General features: G+C 46.3%; 1 protein-coding gene across 1 annotated transcript in view; it reads left to right on the top strand.

Annotated features, from left to right (window-relative positions):
- Positions 1–1451: 1451 nt before the first annotated feature.
- Positions 1452–10000, top strand: part of tesk1b (testis associated actin remodelling kinase 1b) — a gene marked incomplete at both ends in the record, with an annotated part of 24869 nt that continues 16320 nt past the window's right edge. The window contains 2 exons of the mRNA XM_080859817.1: positions 1452–1625; positions 9206–9327. Of these exons, the coding sequence (XP_080715943.1) occupies positions 1452–1625; positions 9206–9327 (296 nt within the window). The remainder of the gene's footprint in view (positions 1626–9205; positions 9328–10000) is intronic.

Here is a 10000-nt window from a genome sequence, read left to right as displayed (position 1 = left end):
ACACATTTCTTCCCGTAATGAAGAGGTGTCCACCAACATTGAGTAAACGGTCCAACGTCCTATCAGTTGACTAATTGGTGTACAGAAGGCAGGGAACATTTCTGTCAAAGGGACCAGCATCTGCATGTTTTATGCTGTAGCCTATAACGGCTTTGTGAAGATATGATGAAAAACTCTTCTAAGTAGCTTCCCATGTCGGCCAACCTTGCAGGTGAGGCTGTGACGATTACAAGAAACCGCATCGCCGTGGAGGCATGGCTGCTTGGACCCGCCCCTCCGCCTCCAATTGGAAGCAAAAGTCACGCTGCTCATTCGGTGCAAACGACCATAGATAACCTAGGACTCACGCTGCAGTGGCTCGAGCATGAACCGAGCCATGTCCGCGCGGTAGCTGACAGCGCGGGGATGAATATATAGTCAAATAAAAACTCGGTAGCGTGACACGAGCACGGATAAGAGACCGAGGGAAACGCATGACGGGAGAGTTGGGGCGAAAGAAGACTTCAAACCTTTAGGACCATCTCTTTTTATCCTAGGTAATTCCTCCGGTGTCATACTGCCCTGGGTTTAAACTCTGCCTTTAAAAATGCAAACGCGATGCTTCAGAGTCTGTTCTCGCTTTAAAAGTCACGCAGCCGAACTGAGACTTTGAGGGAGCTATTTATAATTCATCATCTTCACCTAGAGGAGGCAGAACACTGCGTTTGCTCGTTGAAATGCCGTGAACCGCAGGCATGTTTTTTTGGCGTTGCAATATCAGCCTTTTAAATGCGTCAAATCGCTCTGTCATCCTTTTTTCAGAAAGGGCAAATACAGACAATATAGCTTCACTTAACTAGTATTTCAGATAACCTTATCGCTGTTTGTCTTGGGATTGGCTGTCGATTTTGCTGATCCAAGGATATACTTTTATGGTTTCTTTATCATACTTTTTGTCTGTTTTTGTTGCAGTGGCGAGTCATTTTCATGCAGCTAAGCGCACGCCGAGCAGCAGCCACGCACCATCCGGCGGAATGTCTGGCGTGTGGAAGTAAGCAATTCAAATCGTTGTAGGGCCTTATGTGCAGTCAGCAACTCCGTATGTCGTTTTGTCGGGGGTGTGGTGGAGCGCACCATCGGTGCACTTTGTCTAACTGAGCGTGAGTGTCTTTGGGCTTTATTGGAACCAAACAGACGACAGTGGCCAATGTCGGTAGCGTTGGAAAGCTTGCCAGATCGAAAGTGGAGAATCTGTTCTCTTGTGCTATCCAGACAGGAATGAAAGCCAAAGAGTATTGTTAAGAATAATAGTTAGCTTTTTGGAAACTTTCCTATTTTTGAGTGCCTCCCGCTAAGGTAGCTTGTGATTTTTGCAGGAACGAGCACGCAGCTCCGGATATGGGAAATGTAAACACTGGAACTGAGTTTTGAGGTGCTTGAGCGCGCACTTGTCCTCATCTGGAACAGTCAAGATGGACCGCGACGAGATGGACCAGGAGGACGGATTGGACGGGCCAATCCATGGACCTCATCGGGTCAGGCCCTCCTCCTACCGGGCCCTTCGGAGCGCTGTGTCCAGTCTGGCCAGGATAGACGACTTTTTCTGTGAGAAAATCGGCTCTGGATTTTTCTCCGAAGTGTTCAAGGTAAGCGTCTTCCCCTGTATTTGCAGAGGTAGGGCCTACTAGTTGCGTCATCCAAGTGACCATCTTTCAGATAGTCTGCTATATCCTCCTGTACAGTTTTGCCGAATTTTGACATTTGAGGCCCATGCTCCCATCAACATTTCGCGACAGCAGGTGGCGCTATGATGCAAACACCAGCCACCTGATACCTGGACACTATGCAGTCAAGCCAAGCCTTGAAACAGGATACACATTTTTGACATGTTGTTCCTGTGCAAAAGAAACCCTCCTTTAATTCTGCATGAGGGAGAGAGGGATACAGAGGGACAGAAAGAGGAATAACACTGGTGCGTGGGCCATAACCACTTCCTTTTATCCTGATGGTTGCCTTGTCTGCCCCTGCCTGCTTGCAATGCATTGTGATTTACTACAAACGAGCAGACCACTCCACTTTAATTAACAACAACTGCTTTTTAAAATGTCACAAGTAATTGAACTGTGAATGGACCAAGGTTGATGAATGGGCAATGGGTTTGATGGTTCAGTTCAATGGAGCAGAGATAGTTTTAGCCAGCTCTCTCTCTCTCTCTCTCTCTCTCTCTCTCTCTCTCTCTCTCTCTCTCTCTCTCTCTCTCTCTCTCTCTCTCTCTCTCTGTTGGGTGTCATGATTCAATGATTGAATCAGAGACCGAAATCACCTCTCTGGTAATGAGGTTTGTGTCTGTGTGCACTGTGCACTTATGTTTACCATTTAAATGGCATTTAATGTATACGTGCTTCAGTGTAAAAGGTCTAGATGTACAGTTGGACTGGTTGGCTCATCTTTTTATTTGCAACATTATTGTATGTGTGTGTGTGTGTGTGTGTGTGAGACAGACAGACAGACAGACAGAGCTGTTGCGTTCCTCCAAAAGCTAAAGGTTCTAAATATGGGGGGGGGTCAGTGGCTTCCATTCCCTTGTGTTTGTTTGAGCAACCCTAACGTGTCTACTGGAGAGTTCCTGTTTGGACAAATCCAGCAAGTCATGTTTTTCTTGCAGCTGCTGAGGCAAAACACACACACACACCCCTCACAGGCAGGTTACACACACACCTCACAGGCAGGTTACACACACACACACACACACACACACCTCTCAGGCAGGTTACACAAACTTACCACCACCCACCCACACACCTCGTAAGCAGGTTACACACAATCACTCACTCACTCACACACACGCACGTGCGCACGCATGCATGTTGCACGCTGACCCTAAAAATTCAAGAATAAGAGCAACTCCTCACCTCCTGCCTTGTCTCATGTTATTGCACATTTCTCATAGAGCCTGACAACCCCATCCAATTTGTGCGTGTGTGTGTGTCCGTGTGTGTGTGTGTGGTTGTGTGTGTGTGTGTGTGTGTGTGTGTGTGTGCCGCCAATCTTCACTGATACCCTTTCAGCCTGCCAGTAACTGACAAAAGTGGATGACCTCATTGTCGAGCGGAAATGTACTTTGGTAGATAGCTAACCTATGGACACCCTGACCCACACCTGAGCTGTCTACAGGAGATGACATTTCTGAGCGACTGCTGATCCCTGCTAACACAGATGCAGGAAAGGAAACTCCTCACCTGATTGATTCAGGAATGAGTAGAGCAAATATAGGCTGTGTTTGTGTGTTTGGGGGGTCCTGTTCGTCTAGATTTCTGACAGAGAGGGAGCGTGTGCTAGTGTGCATTGTCTTAGGATTCAAGTTGTCAGGAGGATTCAAGGTGTGTGTGTGTGTGTGTGTGTGTGTGTGTGTGTGTGTGTGTGTGTGTGTGTGTGTGTGTGTGTGTGTGTGTGTGAAGAAGAACTATTCCTAGACCCGCTGGTTTATCTAATGCGCACACACGCATGCATGCACCCACGCACGCACGCACAAACATATACACAAACACACACACACACACACATACTCACACACCCACAGCCACACCCTCACCCACACACACCCACACGCACGCACATCCACACACAGACGCATGCACACACACACACACGCACACACACACACACACGCACATGCACAGTGCCTTCTTCCAAGTGCATGTTCATAGATGAGCTGTCCTGTGGTATGTTCTCTATGGGAGGTTCATGTGGAAATGTCAGTCAGAGTGGTGAAAGGGGGGCGAGAGGGATGGACAGAATAAAAGAGGGAAAGAAAGAGAATCCTGATGGATGGAGATTTCCCCATCTGTCTTCTGGGGGCGGGGCAGTTGGGTGTCACTAAGCAGCAACAAAGAGGTCAAATGAAGAGCCGCTCTGATTGGCTGGAAAATGTCAAACTAGTTTAAACTTGACCTCACGTCTGTCATATCTTTGTTTTCTTTTTTCAGTCTCTCTCTCCATTCCTCCACAGCCAAGTCAGTATTTCTCCCCCTCTATTTGCTCTCCATCTCTGTCTGTCTGTCTCTTTTTCTCCCTCTCCTTTTCCTCTTCCTCCCTCTTTCCCCTTTTCAGTTTCACTCTAGTCAGGGCTTGTACTGTTGTCAGTCACTAAAAGGGTGTCTGTGTGTGTGACTGTGTGTGTGTCCCAGGGAGAGAGAGTTAGTGTTTTTGTTTCATAATTCAAACTACTTTAAATGCCCTGTTCGGTCAAAGTCATGTTTGCACCGAATCTTTAGCTTTTGGCAGCATTGTGGTTTTGTATTTAAATATAATTTGTGTCTGTGCCAGTTGAACATAAGAGTGAGATTGCTTGTCAACAGTATCCACTTTCCTGTCTCCCCCACACCCTGTGTAAATCCCCCCCCCCCCCCCCCACACACACAAACATATACCCAGCCAAAGGTAGGTGATGATATATTGACCTGTTGGGCCTGTGTTGACATGGAAAAGTTCTGGAGAGTGTTTTGCTGAGAACTCTCTCTCTCACGCACACACACGCACACACACGCACACACACGCACCCACCAAACCGCATATTAGTGCAGAGTTGCTTGGCCATTAAGCGTAAAATCTGCACCTCAAAAAAAGACAGGTAGCTTCCACTTTTATCAAGCATATAGCAGGAGCCCACCTCACTGAGGGAGGTCCCCCACCCATCTGGTTCTTTCCATCAGTCACCTGCTGTGTGGTACGGAGAGGCGTGTCGCTGCCCGATCCGTGCCAGCCACGGATTGTGTTGCGAACTGTTTAAGTTGTCTGACTAAGTGAGCTATGTAAGTTGTCTGACTTAGTGAGTTGTGAGCTGTATAAGTTGTTTGACATAGTGGGTTGCTAGCTTGATAAGTTGTTTGACATAGTGGGTTGCTAGGTGGATACGTTGTTTGACAAAGTGGGTTTTGAGCTGGATACGTTTTTCGACATAGTGGGTTGTGTGCTGTATAAGTTGTTGGAAATTCGTTCTGATTGTGACATAAAAGCACAGGTAGCAGGACCGCTGCTTTACCACCACTCATGGTGAAGAGATATTTTACTGCAATTGGTATAGTGGCAATGTAATATTTGTGTTACTATATTTATAATATAATTATTTATATTATAATTGCCCACAATAAAAGGACTTTGAGGACGCATGGGCCGCTGGGAGGATCATCTTTTGCTTGTCGGTGTCACATCACACACGGCTGTGTAGGCCTGAGTGTTTTTTTTTCTTCCTGCCTATCGCTGTACAAAGACACCTCGCATGCGTGGAGCAGATGGGGTGCTGTCAGAAAACTTGTAATTCTCTGCCATGTGCCGACGTTTGTACTTGAGCAGAAGGGATCAGGCAGCGAGCGAAGTGGTTGTCCTTGAAAAGGACAGAGTGGATGGTGCTGCAAGTGCATGCTGGGAGTAGCAGCCATGTTGGTTTGTGATGCGATTGGGATGTGCAACATGGGCCCCAGTTAAAGTTTGAATGGGTGGTTTATATTGTGAGTGAATAAGGGAGAAGGAAGGGGAACGGGAGATCAATGACGCTGAAGTGGGTTATAAACTTCTCTCTTGTTCTGTCGTTCTCTTTTTGTCAACATGTTTCACTCCCCTCTCCTCCTCTCCTCTCTTCCTCCCTTCCCCAGTGTCCACTTCACTGCAGCAGGCTGACCTTTCCCTGTTGCCACAGCGATTCATAGCAGGAACAGAAGGAACGAGAAATGAGGGATAAAGTGAATGCATATATATATTGCTGTAATCTCTCGCTCACACACACACACACACACACACACACACACACACACACACACACACACACACACAGGTGATGTAGAATTCACCTGTTGTATACATTTGCATAACAGATTAGAACAACATTAGAACAAACCGCCTTAGAACTCCGCTGTAGAGAAACATGACTCCCATCACCCATCTCTATGGAGCCATCTCTGCAGAACTATAGTATCACCTTCTGTTCTGTCTTCAGAACCTCATCGCCTCTCTAGAACCAGCACTGTTCCGTAGACCAGAACATTCATAAGAGCAGATGCATACATGTATTACGTTTATTGTATGTAGGTGTGTGTATTAGTATTTACATTCTAAATCTAGTAGTAGTTGACTAAACTATGACCGTTAATTATCTCCTGTTGTTGAAAAGGAAGTAAGCATGTTGAGACACATGGACACAGAATTGGTTGTGAAATGGTGATGAAATGCACACCTTCACTTTTCTGTGAGGAACACTCAAACTGATGCTCTTTTGCGAAATGGCCGGAAATTTAAACACAAACACACACACCACAAAAGCAAAAAAAAACACTGCACAGTATCCATTCAAATGAACATTTTATCTCTCTGTTATTTCTCTCCCACCACACACACACACACACACACACAGCCCTTGTATTGAGTAGCCAGTCTAAGTGTTGCTCAGTGCAAATCAGCCTCTGACTGTTCACTAAGGAAAAGCAGGCCAGCACCTGAGAAGGCCACAACCTCGTGAAAGCGTGCTGATGACCTGGGACCTCTCCCTTCCCCCCTCCAGTCTCCTCCCCTCCCCAACAGTCCAATCCATCATGCCCATTGACTTTTTCCATGGCCGCAACACCCACGTTCACGTTCATGTTCAGCTCTGTGGCGTAGGAGGTTTCCCTTTCACCTCACACAGAAGTGCTCCCACTTGTGCTGATTAATAGAGGCTTCGGCATTCGGTCTAGTCAAGACGTGCGCTCACAAGTGTGATCACTCCAGTATCAGCTATGGGGAGCCATGGCTTAAGGAAGGGATGATGTAGAGTCTGCCGGTCATGCTTGAATTGTCAAGAATGACAGAGGACTATACATTATCCGCTTATCATACGTGTGTGTGTGTGTGTGTGTGTGTGTGTGTGTGTGTGTGTGTGTGTGTGTGTGTGTGTGTGTGTGTGTGTGTGTGTGTGTGTGTGTGTGTGTGTGTGTGTGTGTGTGTGTGTGTGTGTGTGTGTGTGTGTGTGTGTCTGTCTCTCTGTGTGTCTGTGTGTAAGAGAGATGCAATAGATGGGTGGTCAAGCTCTGGGTGTGTGTTTGTGCTTGTGTGCATGCTTTTCAGGAAGAAGTAATAGCTTAAACTTGCTTGAGCGGGGGTGAATGTCAATATACATGGCATCAATCAGTTTAATTTAATGATTCTCTGTTGAGGTGCGTGCGTGCGTGCGTGCGTGCGTGCGTGCCCTGGCCATCTTGTGCATGTTTTTCACTAGCTCAGCAATATGCCCTTCTGTTTTACTTTGACTTTGTTTTACTGTGCTTCTCTAAATCAATAACATGATTCAGGATAATATCTTTCAACTTAACTAGACCGGAAAGTCCATTGTTTTTAATGAGAATATCGAGTTTATTAGCTGTATGAGCATGTTGGCTCAGGACCGGGATGCATGGAGATCTCTTGTTTAAGGCCTTAGCCCCAGAAGGGGTAGTAGGCGATGATGATGATGACGAGCATACTACTGTATGTGCAGGTAATGGCGTTTGGATACCCAGGGCCCTAATGTCATTATGGGGCAACTGGTAACGAGCAGAGCAACAAGCAAAGTCCACCGCGAATGAACTGAAAGCTCATTTAAGAGCTTGGCAAAATCATTCTGCTGATTTAATACCATGAGTAAGATCCTAAGCGCAAACATGGATGTACTTTGCTCGTTGCCCATCAATGAAATTAGGCCCTGCAGTAGGATTGAGGACTGAGGGACACTGTGTGTGTGTGTGTGTGTGTGTGTATGTGTAAAACAGAGTTTTTCGTATTTCTTAGTATCTGCAGGGTGTGTGTCGGTTCCCAATTACTCACACCCACGTACACACTCACACATATACAAACACTCTTGTCCCACATTCTTCTGTGGCGGGAATCCTGAAGAAACTTGTCACTGTTTTGATTTTCTTTGTGTGTGTGTGTGGGTGTGTGTGTGTGTGTGTGTGTGTTTAAGTTCTTAGATGTTTTTGGCCACAATGCAGAAATGGTCTGAGAGGATGGGATAAAAAGATGGTCATGTTGTTGCATTTGTTTTTGAAATTTCTACCAATAACAAATGAAGAAAACAGTAAAAAAGTAAAGGCAAGATGCATAGAAAACACAGGATTTCACAGGGACCCGTCACAGACTAGACCTTCATTCTCGTTCCACAGCAGTCAGGGAACCATGTTAAGAGCTTTGGGTTTGTCAACACGGAACACCATAGAATGAGTCTAGGGTTCTTAACAAACTGAGGTAGATTCTCAAGATCATACAAGATCACTTTTTTGGACATTTAAGGAAAGGGGTATGGTAGCCAGATGGGCAGATGTAGCATTTCAACTTCCTTAATCAAATTCAACTTAAATTAGTTAAACTTCATAACCTTGTTACCCTGGTACAACCAGACACTCATTCACTATGGTTTCCGTCATTCAGTGCTTAATCCCAATGAAGACTAAGCTGGGAAAGTTATATGTTGGTGGAGATAGGTCAGAAAATCAAAAGTTTCCACCATCGTAGGTGGCAGAGTGTGTGCTGGCCTTTTGGAAGCGTGAGAAGTGGTGAGGGGATGGCTGTTCCACACCACTGACTCTAATGAGGCTCTTTAGCAGATAGAGCAGCATGTAGAGCAAGCCAGTGAGACTGTCCCATTAAATGTGCAGTCTTATGAAAGAGGGTGTGTGTGTGTGTGTGTGTGTGTGTGTGTGCGCGTGTGCGTGCGTGTCTCAGGACGATCTCTCAGCTCAGGTGGGTAGGACAGGAGTGGACAGCTGGAGAGCTCCTCATATGTCCTGGTAAGGAGGACAATAGCCTCTCTCTCTCTCATTCCCTCATTCCAGCGTTTGTATTATATTTGACTGAACAAACACAGACATCATCACTGGCCATTTTCAGTGAACAGCCACAAGGTCGATTAACAGAGGTGGAGAGATCACTGCCCAGAGAGCAAATACACACACACACACACAGACATAAACTCTGGCCTCAATCCTCTGCTCCAAAAACTCTTCCCTTCCATGGTGTGGTCCATTGATTTCCTTTGCCACTAATCTGAGCTACTGAGATGGTGTATCTGACGTGTGTGTGTGTGTTTGTGTGTTTGTGTGTGTGTGTGTGTGTGTGTGTGTGTGTGTGTGTGTGTGTGTGTGTGTGTGTGTGTGTGTGTGTGTGTGTGTGTGTGTGTGTGTGTGTGTGTGTGTGTGTGTGTGTGTGTGCGTGCTCTGTTCAGGTGCAGCACAGGACGAGTGGCCAAGTGATGGCGCTGAAAATGAACACCATGGCCTCCAACAGAGCCAACATGCTGAAGGAGGTGCAGCTCATGAACCGCCTCTGCCACCCCAACATCCTCAGGTGAGTGCACTCAACTCGTATACTTACACACGCCACCCCAACATCCTCAGATGAGTGCACTCAATCGTATACTTACACACGCCACCCCAACATCCTCAGGTGAGTGCACTAAACTCCTATACTTACACACGCCACCCCAACATCAGTATACTCCTGCTTCACTTGCTTAAGCACGCCATTTTAACATTCTTAGTTGAGTATACTTCTCTCACCAACTGGCACATGGCCCTCTCCCATACTCCCCCCACCCCCATACTCTCAGCTGACTAAGTATACTGCACTCGCTACTCTCTGCCGTAACGCAGAGCTGTGAGGCCCCTCCACAATTTTCCCTGAGTGTGCCCCATGGGTGTTGTTTTGGTTTGAAGAGTGCTGGGGACGTGGACAGGTCTTTACACGATTCTACCCGTCACTGGCCTATTGTGGTGAGCGTAACCCGAATACAAAAGCACCAAATGACATAGGTTACTGGGATTGTGTAAGGCTGTAAACTGAAATGTTAAAACATGCTAAAACATAATAATTAGAATAATTATTAGCATACCCACCTCTGGTGTCCGAGAGTGCGGGTTTGAGTGTACTTCTCTATAAAGTCGCATAGTGAGCAACACATTAACAATCACATTAATCACCTGTGTAATTAATCTTACCATATGATCCACTGAAACTATCT

The sequence above is a fragment of the Sprattus sprattus genome (assembly GCF_963457725.1).
Source record: "Sprattus sprattus genome assembly, chromosome: 21".
Classification (NCBI taxonomy): domain Eukaryota; kingdom Metazoa; phylum Chordata; class Actinopteri; order Clupeiformes; family Clupeidae; genus Sprattus; species Sprattus sprattus.
This window is presented reverse-complemented; position numbering and strand designations above follow the sequence as displayed.